The 18,858-nt window shown below is 43.9% G+C and overlaps 3 protein-coding genes across 9 annotated transcripts; 1 reads left to right on the top strand and 2 right to left on the bottom strand.

The window, feature by feature from the left end:
• Window positions 1-206: 206 nt before the first annotated feature.
• Window positions 207-10,137, bottom strand: LOC117736612 (cell division cycle protein 20 homolog B-like). Of its 7 annotated transcripts, XR_004609981.1 has the most exons (13): window positions 5,908-6,173; window positions 4,951-5,158; window positions 4,462-4,529; window positions 4,012-4,063; window positions 3,588-3,704; window positions 2,955-3,172; window positions 2,696-2,790; window positions 2,257-2,485; window positions 1,929-2,054; window positions 1,558-1,681; window positions 990-1,113; window positions 392-457; window positions 274-301 (listed from the first exon to the last, which is right to left on the bottom strand). XR_004609981.1 is itself a non-coding variant. In XM_034542057.1 (12 exons), exons 1-11 carry the CDS (start codon window positions 6,151-6,153, stop codon window positions 1,016-1,018), a joined length of 1,581 nt encoding a protein of 526 aa, XP_034397948.1. In that variant the 5' UTR covers window positions 6,154-6,173; the 3' UTR covers window positions 207-457; window positions 990-1,015. The 7 variants fall into 7 exon arrangements, 3 of the variants coding, with proteins under 3 accessions (XP_034397948.1, XP_034397950.1, XP_034397947.1); XM_034542057.1 differs by having other exon boundaries at window positions 207-457; XR_004609980.1 differs by having other exon boundaries at window positions 284-301; window positions 392-1,113.
• gpx8 (glutathione peroxidase 8 (putative)) lies at window positions 6,088-7,892 on the top strand. Its single transcript, XM_034542060.1, has 3 exons — window positions 6,088-6,365; window positions 6,529-6,790; window positions 7,482-7,892. The coding sequence occupies exons 1-3, from the start codon at window positions 6,162-6,164 to the stop codon at window positions 7,643-7,645; spliced, it is 630 nt and encodes a 209-aa protein (XP_034397951.1). The 5' UTR covers window positions 6,088-6,161; the 3' UTR covers window positions 7,646-7,892.
• Window positions 10,138-15,780: 5,643 nt separating the features above from the next.
• On the bottom strand, window positions 15,781-18,520 carry LOC117736934 (multicilin). The gene is made up of 7 exons (XM_034542598.1): window positions 18,431-18,520; window positions 18,290-18,359; window positions 18,092-18,171; window positions 17,497-17,557; window positions 17,130-17,350; window positions 16,308-16,418; window positions 15,781-16,218 (listed from the first exon to the last, which is right to left on the bottom strand). Exons 1-7 carry the CDS (start codon window positions 18,509-18,511, stop codon window positions 15,781-15,783), a joined length of 1,062 nt encoding a protein of 353 aa, XP_034398489.1. The 5' UTR covers window positions 18,512-18,520.
• Between the last annotated feature and the right edge of the window lie 338 nt (window positions 18,521-18,858).

The raw sequence follows: 18,858 nt of genomic DNA, 5'->3' as shown, positions 1-18,858 counted from the left end.
AAAGGCTGCTCAAATTAGGTTAAAGGTGCATGTGGCAGCGGGGTGTGGCTAGGCTCAGCTGCAGAGTGGGTGGAGCGGGGGTGTGGTTCAGGGAACAGTGTCATGATGTGTAAATGAGCCTCACCTGGGATCAATTATATTCTGTGTTCCATATAAGAACAGGAGTAGCTGGAGAGGAGGAAGAGCGGGTAGCGGAGGCCCGGATCGGTCGCTACCAGAAGCGTGACAAATAAATAAAAACGGTTACTGCCCTCACAATTGTGTGTGTGTTGCCTCTTTGGTGCCTGCCCGAGACTCGAACCTGTTACAGTGCAATATACAGGATTCAGAGTATCCATATTGCGGCAAACAATGAGTTGCTCTGTAAAGATATAGTTGGGTAATGTCTCACCGAGCAGAGAAGGAAGTCGCTCTCCCTCTGTGTGTTGTTATCCGAGCTTCTTCTGGCTCTGAAAACCTTAAAAACACATTTGTGGTGGATTACGCCTTCTTGTCTGACCAGACATATTTGTTTACATCGTTTTCAGATTGTTTTATATGGAGCTGCCTAATGCTGTTGATTTTAAAGGCGTGATTGTGTTTTTATGCTGTCTCCGTGCACAGGAAAGCACTTTCTGCTTCTTGGTATAGAAATAAAATCATTGTTAGAATTATTATCATTATTACTATTCTGCAGACAGTCCAAGCCACTCTGCCAGTCTGAGTATTTCATGTACTTTCCTCACATTAAGGGGCTGTTATGCATATTTCAGTCACCAAAAACCAACAACTTAAACTTATCCGTAGCTAAAAAACGAAATAAAAGGAATGTACTGTGTAAATCTGAGCAACTTTTGAATGTGACATTTAGCCCTGAAATTAACCATCTTGGCATGACAATAAGTTTGACTGGTTTGTTAGCTTCTCATGGTGGTGAGCTCAGAGCAGGGGACAGGAACACAATGACATGACCAAGAAGTGTTAGCTTCTCACAGGTAACCCACATTCACCTTCCATGTTCAGTGATGTTGCGTAATTACGTGTCCCAGATGTGAAACCGCTGGTCCGCCCCAGCAGAGAAAATCTGAGTGCCGTCGGGGTTTACGGCCAAGTGCAGGACTCGATGAGAATGACCTGAAACATAAAGATGCGAACTTTGACCTTTCAATAACTACTTTCTGAAAAACTTGAAAAAAGAAATTCCTTTCATATGAATACCGCAATTTCTGAAAGTAAAGAAGGTCATACAGATATTGTAAATGATCTTCATAGGATTTTTAGAGGATGTTTTTTCACATGTAAGTCTACCCCCCACCGACAAATTCACAATGCCTCAGGAAACTGTGACATGTCATAGCAAACGTGGTGACTTTTGATGTGTTCAAGTCACAGTTTCGCACTCGTAAGAAGCTAGGGACACGATTGAGTAAAAATGGCTCGAACGAATATCTCAGTGAGAGATATTACACCGCTGAAGGTGAATAGTACTCAATATTAATACATTTATTCCTACGTGAGGCTGTCGTGAATGTGTTGAGGGATGTCGCTGTGCACGCATCAGGCTTCAGGCCCTCTGACCTGACAGCTGGCAGACGGGACTGAGGGAGGGGAACTCCCAAGACCAGCAGTTGACCTGGTGATGAGGAAGACCGTGACCTGTGACCAGACATTTCTTCTTCTCGGCCCAGCGCAGAGAACAGATCTGCAAGTGGAGTCATGAAGAACGGTCGGTCTAATATTAATGCACAGTAATAAATAATTAAAAAAAAAACTCCGATACACTTTGTGTCTCAAAAGGGACAGTTCAAAAATTACAAAATGTATGACATATTATTCCTCTCACGAGTCAGTCTAGACAACTCACACCAGAACCATCTGGATTGATAAAAAGCATTACAGGTAAGGAGGATTTTTATTTTATTTTGGGGGTGAACAGTTTCTTCAATCACCTGAGAATTGGTTTTGGCAGAAGTCACGCAAGTCCCCAAATCTGTGTCCCAGACTCTCAGCTCTCCATCGTTCCATCCGCCTCCAGTGGCGATTATCTTTCTCTGCCATGGACACCAACCCATTGCCTAAACACAAAAAATAGTCCAAACACACACACACACACAGAGAGAGAGAGAGACTCTCCATAAATTGCTTCCTGACAGAAATCATTGGGCACCACACAGCCACGGGCCACATATCACCTCTTTTATATTTGTTCTCCCCTTTCCCCCAATAAACACTTTCTCTTTCTCTCTCACACACACACACACTCACTCACACACTCACTTTAACAGCGCTGGGCTGTCTCATCGTGGCGATTGGCTGACGTGACCGCATGACCCCGGCGATGCCACCGCCCCAAATACGGAGCAGGCCCTCTGTGGAGCCGCTGGCCAGCCAGTCACCTCCCGGCGACCACTGGAGGCCGCAGACCCCGTCCTCCTGTACGGCAGCACCCACCAGGGGCGTAGGAGCCCGAGGGTCAATGTGATGGATGCGTCCGAGAGCAGAGCCGCTGTGGGATTGTGGGAACTGTCATTTTCCCCTGCATGAATACTTTCAAGCTTCATATTGATACTGAGTGCGATGACAATTTAAATTTTTTTAATAAAAGCTACATTTCCATTTGGATGTGGAGGTCATTCCTGCTCTCATGAAGTTTATAGAGGTAAAAATTATGCTGGAGTTCTATGTAACTTTCATTTTGCGCCCCGACAACACATACCTGCTGAGTAACTGCTGTTTCCAGGAAAGCCCTCTGACCACAGACAGGTGTGACGGCAGACAGCTCATGTTCCGCTTGTGTTCAACATCCCACAGCTACCAAAGTCATAAAGAGAAAGAGAGAGAGAGAGAGAGAGAGAGAGAGAGAGAGAGAGAGAGAGAGAGAGACGCCACAAACCAGTCATCCTGCTGATGGTAAATCAGTTTGCATGAATCAGTTTTTACCCTCTTTGTACTCATTAGCTCCAGAGAGCAGTCACCTGTATCTCCCCTCCCCGGGTCCCGACGCAGAGAGCGCTGCCGTCCCTGCTCCAGCTCAGGCAGGAGACGGTGGGCATCCGATGGCGTGCCCGTCCCGGTTGCGGACTCGTGTCCAAAGACCCCACCAGGGCGCGGGTTTCTGAATTCCAAAGGTGGACGGAAGAGCCCAGTGCCAATGCAATCACGCCGTTGCAACTGCAGTCGAGCAGATTAGTGTCTGAAAATGGTGGGGAATATGGAAAAGATGGAAAAGAGAGAGATGGGCTACGGGGGAGGGGGGGCTATCCTGAGTCAAGTGCTGACAAATTGTGGTCTGACTTAGTTTTGTTGAAAACCAACTATAGAGCATTATTAATCCATGGCTGAAAATAGTCCCCCAACAAATACACTATTTCCTCCAATTTATATAACATTTGCTAAAAAAATAGGGTGTCCAGCTGGAGCATTTTATACGAATCAAACTGTATGTTTTTGACCAGTTTTTACAGATTAACGTTGAGTGTCACAGGCAGGCTGGGTGAGGCGGCCTAACACGCTTCTCTTTTCATGGGGGGGACTTGTAAATGTACAGAATAAGACCAGCCTTATTGTTTAAATATATATATTGTTTCAGGATTTCTATCTTCTCGTACAGTAGTCGTTGAGGAGTGACGGTGCCGCCAAATTCATCACTGACTCTCCCCGCTGACTCATGCTAGTTTTGTCCAAGAGAGCAAACGGCTGCACAGCACGTCTTCTCTCATCAGAACCTGCAATGGGGGAGAAAAAACACATGCACCATGTTACACATCCAACAGCTTTGCATCTTTTGGGGTTGCTGTTAAAAACACCTTCATATAACACGGATCCCCCTCCATTACAAGATGGACTCGACCTGATGCAATAATACACCATGAACGTAGGCCGCCCACGCTACTCGAGCAGCCTCTGCTGCTTGAAAACATTTGACCCCGGTCCTTGTTGCTTCCTGTGTGTGTGTGACGGTGTGCGGTATCGCTCTATGTGTCATTCGCGCTTTCTTTTTTGAAGAAAAAAAGAAAAGAAAATATGCTGTACCGTCCGGTCGTCGACCTCCATGTTCTGGAACTGCAGCTCTCCACACCCATCCCTGCAAAAAAAGAAGAACAAAATCATTTCAGTTGTTACCCCTAACTGGGTGATGTTAGGGAATCAGTGCCTTAACGAGTTATGATGTCACTCTTCCTGTTCATTATAATCTTGCTCTGCACTGCTCTCAGACGGCGGTTACAGCTGTTAGCCGTCGTCGCGGATGCGAAGCAGGTAAACACTGTTAGCTCTGTCAGCACTGTTGCACTAGTTTGCACTGTTGGCGCTGTTAGCTTCCAAACCCCCACATAAAACCAGATGGGCTGTTGTGATTTCTGTGTTGTCACTGACGTTGTCATCGATAGGATCATGTAATAAATAAAAGATAGCCTACAGATGGGACCTTGTGGACAGAGAGGTGGAATTCCATAACTTTAGGTAGAAGTTTCTTAACCAAACCTGTTGTGGTTTTTTTTCCGTGGCGGACCGTCTCCCGGCAGTGAAGGAGCGTGATACGTTTGCCGTCTCTGAACAAAATAGATAAAGTTAATATGACATTTTCAGAACTCGTACATGCAGGTGCAACTCTAATTTCTTCATGGTAATGATTTTGAATTTCAGATGACCAAATATACTTCTGGGGCAAAGTACAAATGTGATGCTGAGTGCACAATCTGTGTCTTTGTACTCTTATGTACTCTAATTGTGGCAACAACAACAACAACAACAACAACAACAACAACAACAACAACAACTAAGCAACAACAAAATGTTCAATTACTTGATTAGTATTTGTTTCCATGTAGCTACTAAAAACAAAAGAACAAAGAAATGTAAAGCGATCCCAAAAGGGTCTGGGTTAATTCCCTCCTGCTTTCACTTTTGATAGTGATGGTGTTGTGGGTATGTAGTGAGTGAGATCACAGACAGGCGGGCTTCTAGTAATACCTTGGCGCGGGCCTCTCCGTGCTGGTTCACCGTGTCTCGGTGGAGAATCCAGCTGCAGCCTCTGGCGCACCGCGTCAAGCTCAAAGCTTGGCTCACGCTGCCGCCAAGTGGCCAGTGGCGTACTTGCAGCTGGATCCTCGCTGCCACTCTTCCGGATGATCCGCCTCCTGAACCGCGTGTACGAGACGCGCTGGGCCCCGTTTGGTCCCTAAGAGGAGGAGGTGGAGGAGGAAGAAGGAGGAAGAAGGAGGAAGAAGAAGGAATTAATCATTTAAACAGAAATTACAGGTAGTCTCAGTGATCTCAGAATAGTGAAGACCGACGCCAACGTAATCCCTCTAAAAGTTTCAAAACGCAAAACTTTACTAGTGCCAAGTAAGGGAGATAAAGAGCAAAACTGCTGGTTAAGACTTTCAAAGCACAAGCCTTGTTTTCTTTTCTTAAATATAATAATGCTAATCCCTCTTTAAGGTCCAAAGGCCTGATTTTAAAAGGTGCAGTATCTAGCGGCGAGGTTGCGGATTGCAATCAACTGAAACTTCTAATTGTATTTTACTCTTTGAAATAATGTGACGACACAAAGCCTATTGGTTTATGACCACTACACTGTGTGTGTGTGTATATATATATATATATATATATATATATATATATATATACATACATATGTGGCAAAAATGTATGTTTACTGAGTACTGAGGGAATAAATCAAGAGAAAAGTCATTTTCTCATAGACTTCTATACAATCAGACTTCCTATTGCAACCGGACGAGTCGCCCCCTGCTGGTCAGTAGAGATAATGCAAGTTTTAAGACACTTCCACATTCGAGGTTGCTGCCTGCCAACAACAGAGAGCAGCACACGTTTTGTGCTGAAAGGAATTTTAGAAATTAGATTCCAGATAGAAAGTGGTTTAACGTCATCATGGACATAATATTTCTTATGTAACTGACTTACTCCACTCACAAACATGACCCAGTTAGTTGGTGTGCCACTTTTAAAGCGTTTACACTCGAAGAAACCTAGCAGGCCACACGGAGCAGGAAGTACAAGGCTAATGCTTTTTGAGAGCGCAAGACTTTTGACTCTCCTCTTATTTTGGAGGACAGTCTCGCGCCCAGCTTCCGGTGTGGCCGTAGCGTTCTCGCTAACTTTAGAAAAACTCGGGTGTCCACACTGTCTCGGTCCCCGGTTCGCCCCCATCCTCCAAGATGGAGGCCTTAGGGGGCTACCCAAGCAAGTCCTCCAGCCCGAAAGCGAAGACGTTGACGGTCCTGCTGAGCATGACGGTCGGCGTCGGCTGTCTGTTCCTCCTGCAGACTCAGCTGAGGCCGAGAAAACCGACGGACTTCTACTCGTTCGAGGTGAAAGACGCGAAGGGGAGGACGGTGTCTCTGGCGAAGTACCGGGGGAAAGTGAGTCCACATCATCAGTTTTTTTTTGGGGGGGGGGGATACGTGCAGACTTTTTGTAGTTGTTGTTCTCTTAAAGTCACTCAGCTTGAGTTAACCTCGTGCTTCACTGTATTTCCTTCCACATTATGGCACCCCCGTGTCTGTTTCCCCCTCTCTTCCACAGGCGTCTCTGGTTGTCAACGTGGCGAGCCACAGCGAGCGGACGGAGGAGAACTACGCGTCACTGCAGGAGCTCCACCGGGAGCTGGGCACCTCTCACTTCAACGTGCTGGCCTTCCCGTGCGGCCAGTTCGGGGATACCGAGACCGGGACCAGCCGGGACATTGAGGCGTTCGCCAAGTCCACCCACGGCGTCACCTTCCCGTTCTTCGGCAGGATCAAAATAATGGGCTCGGAGGCGGACCCCGCCTTCAAGTTCCTCACAGGTTGGTACCGCACCGCAGACAGACCGCCATCACTGCGACCGATGCACTACTTGAGTTAAACTTGCATGGAAACTTCTGGAACCTTCCGCTGTGCCACGTTTCCCCCTCAGATCTGCAACAGCAACTCAGTGTTGTTTTAATGATCTGTCAAATCTGATATCAACACTAACGCCTTTGCATCTGTGAAGATTCAGTACATTTGATATTTTTACATTGTTTTTTTAACTAGCGCCGTGCTTTCCAGAAATACAAGTTACCTTAATTAATTAGTTTTTTAACATTGGTTCCATGAACAAGTGTGAGCTCCTGAGGTTATTGAAATGTAAAACATGAAACAAACTGAACGCACTTTTGTTTTGAACGTTCATACCTGTAAGCGCTGCCTACTTTTGGTGCGACTTTTCAATTTAGCACCCGACGTCTTCAGAAACATACTGTTTCTGGGTTTCTATCATCTGTCGTGAGCCGTGCTGATATCCAAGAATGTAACCGGTTATACAGGCGTCATGACGATACGTAGACGTCGCTTTCCATACCGTTTGTATTGTGGTAGCCCTCTATCTCAAAGTATATGGATGTATATTTGATCTCCATCACGCTCCAATTAGAGAGTAACACAATAACATTTGTAAAACATTTTCATTGTTACATGCACCTGGTAATGAGTTGTCTATGTGCTGCATTTTTTTAGATTCGGTGCAGAAGACCCCCAAGTGGAACTTCTGGAAGTTCCTGGTGAATCCGGAGGGGAGAGTGGTCCGCTTCTGGCGAACGGACGAGCCCGCCGAGAGCGTTCGCCGTGAGGCCACAGCGTTGGTGCGAGAAATCATTCTGAAGAAACGGGTGGAGCTATGAGGGTCCGAAAAGATGTGTGTGCGTCTGTGTGCGTGTGTGTGTGTGTGTGTGTGATGACAATCCAGAGGGACAATCCTTATCATGACCACTGCTGCAGCTGAAGGATTGTTTAGCCATTGAAGTGTTGGATTTAAAAGAAGAAGAAAAAATGTTTTTAACAAATGTTCAGTTTGGCCTATAGTCTGTCCATGTACCATCTCTCTCTCTAATGTTTACATTAAAATCAAATTCTCACGGTGGAGCATAAGCTTTTCAGCCCTTTTTGACTGATTTAAGCTTATTTCAGCATATTGTGAAACGTCCATCTGACAATAAGAATAAGTCATTATCACTGTGATTTAGCTCATGAGCTCGGGATCTGTTTGTGTATGGTTTTAAAAGCTCAACATTTTTTTCGAGCTACTTAATTAACTGTTGATGCAACAACAGTTTTTAATTCGTTATTACAGTGCACATCACCTTTTTAGTTTGAATCTTTGAATAAGTGGCAAAGTCATCGTCATTGGTTGGTTTTGTTTACAAAGCCTAAATGTTGCTGTTGCCATTTGGATTACGGCCTCCGCCATGTTGTTGTTTTTTACAACAGATAAATGGAAGTCACCATAATTGGAATACAGAGGAGTGACGTAGAGACGTACTTCTTTGGTAGCAGTAGCGACCTGTCAATCACAGTAAGCCCACCCTAAAGCATACCCTGCTTTATGGTGTATTTGTCTCTAAATGGACCATCATTTACTACATGAACATCATGCTGTATTGAAGAAGACTTGAAACTAGAGATTGAGACCATAAACTCATGTTTACAATGGTTACTGAGGGAATAAATCAAGAAAGAAGTAGTCATTTTCTCAGACTTCCATACAATCTGACTTCCAGAGGAGTCGACCCCTGCTGGTCAGTAGAGAGAATGCACACTTTAAGACACTTCCGCATCGGATTCACTCGGCAAAACCAAGTGTATACAACCTGCCTTAATTTTTTCCCAAGAAAATACGTAGAAGTACACGTTGGCTGCAGAGGTCTCCTGGATTGTGGATCTAGATGGATAGTTGGAGGGCAGCAGCAGGTAAGCTGGCGCGCAGAATCCACCAGCTAACAAGACACTGCCTACCAGCCACCCACGATGACAGAGCATCGGCTGGATGCTTGTATCTCCTGATGCACCATTGGGGCGGGGGGAGGAAGGGGGGGTAATAAACGCAGAGTCAAATGTAACTGTTTGGGTAGCAGAGCAGAGTGAGCTGGCTAAAGAAACATCAGCTAACATTACACTGCCTCCCAACCAGCCACCGCTGCAGGCCTGTGCAAACGAATGGATTTGACTGTGTTGAGCTGAGTGTCAAATTTAAAAGGGACAGTTCACCACCGGAATGAAAACCAGATCATTCTTCCTCCTCACCTTTCGTACAGTGTTTCACGCTAGATTGCTTTGGTGTCCGTTGTCACAGCAACGTCTCCAGAAATCATGGCCAGGTTAACTCAAACCAAAAACAATGTCGATGACACTGGCGCTCCTGGGGAGGGGAGAACAATGCTATTTTGTTTGTTTGTGGTGAACTGTCCCTTTTAACCCCTTTCCCCCCCTCCAAACTTTATCCAACTGTGTTGACTCGTTTTTTTCTCAGGTGAATAGGTGGCAGGGTGCCTGATGTCACTCGGTAGCAGCAGTGAGGAGTGCAGCCGAAGGCTGTCAATCAGATGGCACAGCCAGCAACAGTACCACCTTCACCACCACCGGAGGAGGAGGAGGAGGAGGCCGCAACAATTAACCCTTTGATGCAGATTTCCCCTTATATCTCTTTCCTGCAACATCTCTCAGCATTCTCCTCATATTACATTGCATTTCATTTAGCTGACGCTTTTATCCAAAGTGACTTACAATAAGTGCATTCAACATGAGTACAAACTCAGAACAACAAGAATCAAGAAAGTAACGTTTCTTCAAGAAAGCCAAACTACAGAAATACCATAAGTAAGTGGCATTCAGGGCCACTGAAGTGCTAATTTATTCAAGGAATTGTCGGAAAAGATGAGTTTTTAGTTTCCGGCGGAAGATGTCAAGACTTTCCTGGTTATATAAAACAATTAAAATAAAAACCACCTCAGTCAAAGTGCTGCTCATTAGCATAAATAAAACTGTCTAATCGACTAAACTCAGCCCTCTAATTTGAAATGATATTTACTAATCTCATAATGAGTGGCCTACAGCATTCATGGCTGTTGTTTTGAATGACCCTATAATAAGCTCTGTTTGTTTCCGTTGTACCAAAGAGACAAAGCCATGTGTTTAGACATTGAAGTGGTTGCCTTGGTAGCAACAGAAACAGTCCATACATGAAAAACACCAATCTATAAAGCTATATTGTAAAGAAATATATAAAATAAAATATATAAAAATGACTCACCCAGTCGTTTGATGGTCCACCTTTCATTTCAACTTTCCATAACTTGAGTAAACCCCCCCTCACCCTTGAGGACGCGGTCGTGCCCGGTGCACCTGTCGTCTGCTCTCTCCCGGACGGACTGCTGTCTAAATACTCTCCCCCGGCGGACCGCGGAGCGGGAAGCCCCGTCATCTGCTCTGCTATTGGTGCTAACAGGTTAAAGTTGTTTTCTTTTTTTTGAAGTAGTGTCCTGTTCACTGGGATTCCCTCCGCATCCTGGTTTCTATTGGAAACAAATGGATACAGAAAATAAAAAGAGAGCAACGCGGTAATGTTTTAAAGGCGGAGGCGGCAACGCGTTATCAGTGGGTGACAAGGACAAGACGTATAGGTGCCGTGTGCACACAGTTTATTATTGAACTGCCATACTCGGCTTATTAGCTATAGTCTGAAGGAATAATGATGATTTGTTTAAAAGTGTGAGGGAATCTTTCAAACACAAGCCATTTAAAGCAAGGGATCGTGTTAAAACATTTAAAAGGAAATACAAATGAATATCATACTAAAAATAGTTATTTATTTCCTTAAATAAAAGAAATAAAAGACAGTAATAATGATAGACAACACGCGCAAATAATTATAATAAATTGCAATAGATCATAAAATCATAGCAGCAGTACATGGTTTGCTTTTTCAAATTATACATGGTGTAAACACAATATTGCCCGGTATATAGCAGATAAAATGTCTCTTTTTTAAAAATTTAATTTGAGTGATAAATAACATGTAATAAATAAAATTGCATTAACAATACACTGAAATGATACAAAATATATACATCGAAGGACTCTAGAGTTTAAGCTATGTGTTTTAATTTTTTAAGTTAAATATTTCAATTAATCATTTCAAATTTGAGGGCTTAACAACTAAACTGAACATATAATAATAATAACCACATATTACTTTGTTACATTTAATGTATTAAAACAAATTTAACAATATATAAAAAAAATACAAAACAGACCAAGACCAGAGAAATAAAAGACATTTAATAAGAATAAGTATTTTTCGGATAATCTCGCGACTCTTCAGCGCCCTGCCTCCGGCTCCGCTCATGCTCTCTGGCGCTAAGTGGGCCGAATGGCGCGAGCTGCGCACGTTCTCGCCACCTGCCACGTCCATATGCGCTCGCACACCACGAGCTCGAGCCCGGAACTGCGCGACAGGTGCGTGCTCTCAATCACACGCAAAGCATGCAGACACGCGCTCCCCGCATGAGCCCCTTTAGTCACAACAAAGGGCCAAAATGCACACGACTCCATTATTAAAGGTGCACGTGGGTCTCGTTATAGGCAGGTCATTAATCTGGTAGTTTAATTATTATGATTTATTTGTAGCATCTTGTTGTATGTGTGTTTGTATTACTTCAAAAAATATCGTATACCTTAAGTGATTGTAGCTAAATGTACAATATTCATATTCATAAGAAAAAAGGGCTCAAATAAAATCTTAACTTCTGTGTATATGTATATATTTACCCAGAGGCCTTTTCACCTCCATTACAGCATCACTCCACAGGACTATGACTGTTTCTTTCTCTCTCTTTTTCCCGCGGGGTTTGCAGCCTCCCTCCAGGTTTGGCATTAGTCACCTTAGAAACTCATTGTGTTTGTACCCCCCCCCCCCCCCCCCCCCGCAGTTTGGCGGTAGCTTAACCGGTCAAAATGTGTCACGCGCTCAGCTCCCGGCGACCGAACGGATTTGTTTGCAGTAAAAGTGCCGCGAGGCGCGTCTGGCTGTGAAGGCTCGCGCGGTCCCGCTAGGGGTTAGGAAACAAAAACCTCGTGATCGGTTGGCAGCAGGAAGGTAGGTGGTTGACGGCTGCGGGGGTCAGGTGTCAGTGGTGGAGACATACTTATTTTATTTAGGAAGCCTACTTATACTTAGTTCTAGGTCACAACAATAAAGCACGCTTTACTCCACGTTATTGCGATACATTCAGAGACTTTGCGATATAAAAAAATGCAATTTATATTTTATTAGAATTATTGACTTTTCTGTTGACGGTAACACATTGCCACGCATATACATTTACTGTGTACGTACAAATCTGCATTTCATTTTTTCTGTTCATGTCCAATAATACGTTTTCCCATACAGTAAACTGTGACATACCATGACATTCTTGTAAGCAGTCAGTGACTACAGAAAAAGCAGAGATTTGTATATTGGAAACATTACCAGGGTTGGCTGCCGTATTAAAAAATATCTCACAATGACTAAATAACTTTTCATTTTGTATTATATATATATATTTATTCCCTCAGTACTCAGTAAACATACATTTTTGCCACATATGTATATATATATATATATATATATATATATATATATATATATATATATATGTGATATATATGTGTGTGTGTTGTTGTGGAATAAATTGAATAATCTCTGTGAGATTTTATAAAAGGAAATTGATGCAAACTTATAAATAAACCTTATGTATTAATTCAAGTTCATATAAAGTTACAGGGAACTTTTTCATGAACCTCATTTGTTTATTCAAGTGTTATATATTTGTAACAAATCCCTAAATGCATACAAAAACAGTTATGGATGCTTCATTGCCGGATACAACAAAATGTATACAATATGCAATATGACATGGGAGACCAACAACTTAAAAATTGGAGTTGTTCTGATACCATTGGTAATGCCTCCGATAACGCCTAAAAAGCTGCTGTCAGCGACTTCACCATTCGATTAAATTTTGAATCACAGATCAAAAAAATTGTCCAGTCCTGCTTCTTTCAATTAAGAATAATCTCAAAAATCAAACCCATATGGTCACGCTCAGATCTGGAAAAAGTCATTCATGCACTCATTTTCTCTCCATTCGACTACTGCAACTCCCTCCTTTCCGGCATTAATCAAAAATCCATTTCCCGCCTCTAACTAGTCCAGAATGCAGCAGCTCGGCTTCTGACTGGTTCTAACAGACGGCATCACATGACTCCAGTCCTGGCCTCTCTCCACTGGCTCCCTGTTAGTTTTAGAATTGATTTTAAGATTTTGCTGCTCACTTTTAAAGCACGCCTGGGTCTGGCCCCAAGCTACATCATTGAAATGTTAGCCCCATATGAGCCAGCTCGCAGCCTTAGATCCTCCGGTGGGGCCCTTCAAGGCCCTTCTGGTCGTTCCAAAGTCAAGGCTTAAATCAAAGGGTGACCGTGCTTTTGGCATCAGAGCCCCTCGACTTTGGAACGACCTACCTGAGAGGATAAGACTAGCAGAATCAGTAGCTTCTTTTAAATCACTTCTTAAAACCCATTTTTATAGAACTGCTTATAAGTGATGTCGTCCTTTTATGCAGTTTCCCCTACTTTAGTTTGTCTGTTCTGCTTTATTTTGTATTTGTAATTTTCTATTCCTCTATTGTGTTCATTGCCTATATGGCATTGTCTCCTTTGCCTCATGTATTTTCTGAAATGTTTACTTGTATTGATGTTATGTTTGTACCTTGCTTCTATGTAGAGCATAGCATGCTATATAAATAAATGTATTATTATTATTATTATTATTATTATTCGGATATCACATTCACATATCATTTTGTATACAACTTTGCATATAAAGGTAAATTAAAACGTTAGCATGCATGTTCAAATGTAATCTTGTCAAATTTAGTTTTGGTGAGAAACCTGAAAAAATACAGTTTCTTGATGCTTTCACAGCAATATAAAATGGAATTAACCCGAACTTTTGTTCAGTTTTTAAACACACTGGTATTGGCTCGGTTCTCTGTCCCAGCCGATACACAAGTATAACAATTAGTAAAGGGCACAAAAGAAATGCTACCGGAACATCTCTATTCGAAATTACTGAACAACTTCTATAGCATCAAATGTATTTGTACCATCGCGCAATTCAAACAGGGATACAGCAGCAAGACCTGCAATTGCCCAGAAACCTCAGTAATGGGATGGTTAAAAACGCATCACATTCTAACCATGAAGTGTATATGAACTGACTAACAGTACATAGGAGAATATAGGGGCATGGCTTTCTACTCCTGACTTGTATCTTCATCTCAGAAAAATAACATTACCAATGAAAAATGCAACACCATACAACATTTTTGGAACATTTGACATTTCACAATTAGCAAAAATGCGACCATGGAATAATGGCACAAGGCTCAGTTATGTATTACCACTATACCAGAGAACATCAACAAGGCTTTCCACAGTGCCAATACCACAGGTGAGAATAAACCTTATCCACAGCCACAGGGTCCAAGAGCACTTTCCTTCCCCAAAGGTTCCATCCTTCCAATAGCACATCTTAAGAAGAAGAGAGTTCACCATGAAAGAGGCATTAGAAGATGCCAAAAAAAATTATAAACGAAACGGGAGAAAAACGAGGCGTTTCACGTAAGTGAAGTGAGGCTTCCTTACTCACATACATGATCCAGTCAAGTAAAGTTTTTATTGATTTGTTTACATTCAGCATATATATGTTTTCATGAATACACTTTTGATTTAATATATTTCTGTTATGTTTTACTTACAAATATCATTTAATGTTCAAGGTCCCAGAATCATTTTTTATATACTAATTATGTCTCATGTTATTGTACTGTTTTTTTAATTAATTATTGTTATTCACCTTTTACCAAGTCAAATTCCTTGTGTGTAACATACCTGGCAATAAACAGTTCTGATTCTGATCATGACATCATGGAACAAAAGCCACGCTCCTCACGCTTTTTTGTTTATGGATGGATGCATATATAGATGGATGATTGACGGATAGATAGATAGATAGAATGATAGATAGATAGAAAGAAAAATAGATAGATAGATAGATATAGAAAGATAGATATAGATATATTTAGAAAGATAGATATAGGTAAATATAGATAGATTTAGATAGAGATAGATATAGGTAGATATACATAGATTTAGATAGATAGATAGATTGAAAGAGATAGATAGATAGATAGATAGATAGATAGAAAGGTGGAAAGAGAGATAGATAGATAGATAGATAGATAGATAGATACACAAACCCACCCCTTTACAGCTAAAGCCCCTCATTGGGAAGATTACGGGACATATACACAAAGGTCACAAGGTCACATCCTCTCGAAATAAGTTAATCTCTTTGTTTTAATTTCTTCTACCAAGTAATACAAAAAGACCTAAACAAAGATGTTTGCTGCAATGCATCATGACTCAGCGCCCGTTGTTCACCACATGGTCATTCAGAGACAAAAGGGGAGGATGTCCCTGCATCTTAAAGTCGGGGTCACAGGGTCATATTTGTTGCGTTGCTGCAAACAAGAAAGGTGTCTCTCCCTTTGCCCAAACGTCACCTCTTGACAAAAAGTACTCCAACACAAGCTTTATAAAACATAACTTTTATTGTCGCCAAGACAAATCCTGTCGTCAGGGCATGAAGATAAACCCGACGGCGCTCCATTGTTTGGCCAGATCATTATATTTCGAGGCCTGTAAACAGAAACACAATGAAAAGTGGCAGTGTCGTTTCCTTTTTGTCCGGCGCCATCTCTGACTGATCAGCTCGCGAGCTACCTGAGGAAGACATCACTGAATCATTTACAGCTCTCCCTATAGATTTGTTTGTTAAGCATTAACAGCCGCTGAGCCCACCACCCCCACTTCCTCCCAAATCCCTGAGGGATCAAGCTTTTCGTTTCGGCCAAAACACCACTGATTCTTGGTTTCAGCTGTGGTCGGGAACCCAGCGGAAGCGGTACCCCCCTTGCGAAGTCGTGGAGGTGAAGGCCCGTCCGTGAGGAAACACCCGAGTCCTCATGGTGCAGTGCTCTCGGACGGACGTCCGGAAGGACGAGACACTCTCGGCGGCTCCTGCTCCGTGTGCCACCGAGCTGCCGGAAGCAGCAGACATCTGCAGGCCGGAGAATGCGCCGTGCATGCGTATGGTCTCTGGCTCCCGCGGCGGTCTATCCCCGGCATTGGCGCCGTGCAGGACAGCGTTGCATCGCGTGCTGATGTCCCTCAGCATGTCCTCCACTGAGTCGGAGGGCTCCGTTTCGTACCCTTCATCGAGCCGCTGCCGCTTGCAGGGACCCAGGGACGTTTGGTCGCCCCAGGGTGTCACTGGCTCCCTTGCCTGTGGTCCTCTGTCCGTCATCAGTTTCTGAAGACACGAAGAGCGATTCACAATTCATGGAGCGACGACTACACGCGTGCATTTGGCTGTGCTTCTTGTCTCGGCCGCATACTCACCTCGAGCACCGAGGCCAGGTGCTTTGCACGGCTGGCCAGCTGCCTGAGGGGAAGGTTCTGCTCCTGGAGGGAGTTGATCTCTTCCTGCTGTTGCCGGAGAGTCTCGTGGAGCTGCGGACGCACAGAGGCAAAGTCACGGCCGAAGACACGTCGCTCAAGCTTTTGCCGATTGGCACAACCAATTCTTTTTGCGTTTCTTTCAAATGGGGCAAATGGGGCTCCGGTCACATGAAAACCCCAAACTCCACCTAAATTTAAACCGTAACCACAATTTCACGTTTTACTAGTTGACACATAGTCTCCAGTGTGCACATTTTAAAGCCAAACTGGGTTAAAGGCGAAATATTCCCCAATATGCTTTTGGCTTCTTAACATGTGCTTTAATGTTCAAATAATTAATTTTTTCTCTCATTCTGTCTGTTGGAATATTCCTGTCGTCGCCCTCAGTTGGAAACTCTCCGTTTTAGAGTGTTTCAATATAATTGCGTTGAGGCAACAGCCTGGATCCGTGTTTACTTCCTGTCAGCTGATGTCATTCACATAAACAGTGATAACTGGAAATAAACTGGGACACATTTAGAAATATTTAAGTTTGAAGGACATGATATTATTAATAAAATATTGTCTGAGCATAAAGACAGAACACAGTCAGCCACAGGTCTTTGGGCTCTCTTAGATAACTCAAACCTATGAACAATGCCTATACCTATACGCCTGCATGATTTAGACACATCTAAATACATACGTGCACGACAGTCACCAAGTCCAGATCCAAAAAGAAAAGAAACGCTGAACATTGTTCACATCTCAGTGAGGATTTACCTGATTGTTGACTTCCATGGAATCTCCCAACGCCCTGCCCTGGAACTGAGCGATGCCCACCCAGGGAGCTCCGTCTTGGGCAGATGGGTCGCCTGCTAAAGAGCAAACCAGACCAGTTTCTGAAGAGAAGCACCGCTGAGGGGTGAGGAGGGGTAGGATGCATCCCTGGAATGAAACCAGCTCAGCTGGAGACAGACTGCTCTCCAGAGTGGCCGGAGAATCTGACAGAGGAGACAAAAACCTTATCTTTGAGGATTTCTATGATCATTATTATTGTTAATATTAGCAGTATTAGTGTACACATTATCAATGCTTAGATGTAAATGTTTGCATCTCCACAGCAGAAGGCTTGCTTGGCGTCACTCACCTGCCATGAAATCCAGCCCGTAATCTCCAAAGTCTTGGTCATCTACATCAGAGTCGTTCACCTGCAGGGCGAGTCAACAGGCGATTAAAAGACATCCACATTCATATTCATATTACATCTCAGCCGACGTGGAGGTCACAACTGCCCCAAACCTGGTAGTCCCACCACGACCACGCCGCGTGGTGTGGCTGCGGGCAGGAAAACGTCCGAGTGCTCATTTCAGCAAAGTGTGCTGTCGCGTGAGTGTGTGCCAAAGAGGCGACTCGTGGACCAAAACTGGGAAGGTCCTGCCAATTAGCGGTATATAGCCCTGCAGCGCGTCACGAGGGAACCACGATCTCATTCGAGCAGAATTCCAGCAGATCACGTCAAACATTAACCTTATCTGCCGCCATGTATCACTCTCACTCTCACTCTCTCTCTCTTTCTCTCTTTCTCTCTCTCTCTCTCTCTGGCGTGTTATTAATTGTTTGAGGTGCGTGGATTTAAATGACAAAGCTGGCGCCACAAAAACATGAGACCTCTAATTAAGAATAAGACATTTCCTTGAGGCATTACGAGTTTTTGTGTTGTTTTTGTTGGTTCATTATCTCACCTGAGAGCCGAGGGAGTCGCTCTCCCGTCTCACCGCAGACGCACAGTCCTCCAAATCATCCCACGCGATTGTTGAAAAAGCTGGAAAGCAAGTAAAGCGCGTCTGCATGATTCAAGTGTGCACCATTTATGTGCACGTGCAGTCACGTGCTACTACAAATGCATCTTGTATGAAACGCAGTGTCAGAGATGCGCATACCTTGCTCAATGACGCACGGGAACTCAACGTACCCGCCGACGGGGCTGCTGCTCCTTGGCACCAGCTTGTCCTGCAGTGAGAGTCTGCATATTAACGCCCTGCACAGAGCTGCATTGTGGGTCAGTATAGTGTGTGTCGTACCTTTGTGTTTCCCGCAGCCCTCCTCAACTTTTGGCTGGTGCGCGCAACGCCAAACGCCCTGCTGTCTCTTTGCATCTCCATCGGCTCAGGTCTGTCTGCAGGACTGAAGGGGGACGGACCACTGTTTGATTCAGAGCGGATTTATAGACAGAATCCTTCGCGGTTCGTGCCTCTCCATGCCGCGGCCTCGGCACCAATCAAATGCACTTAAACGGTCTCCAGGGAGCGACAAACGTCCTCGGAGACTAACGGTTTTTTATGCTCTGAAGTGTAAAGTGGTACCGCGCACAGCGGCGCCATTACAGCAGGTGCTCTCTGCGTCTGAGGTGCCCTCCCTCCCTATACTTCCCGCCTGCTCGCCCACGGCCACATATTCCCCTTGCACTGCGCCAAAGGCGCACTAGGACCATGTCCGTTTTATGAAAATG

The sequence above is a fragment of the Cyclopterus lumpus genome, chromosome 9 (genome assembly GCF_009769545.1).
Source record: "Cyclopterus lumpus isolate fCycLum1 chromosome 9, fCycLum1.pri, whole genome shotgun sequence".
In the NCBI taxonomy this organism is placed as follows: Eukaryota; Metazoa; Chordata; class Actinopteri; order Perciformes; family Cyclopteridae; genus Cyclopterus; species Cyclopterus lumpus.
This window is presented reverse-complemented; position numbering and strand designations above follow the sequence as displayed.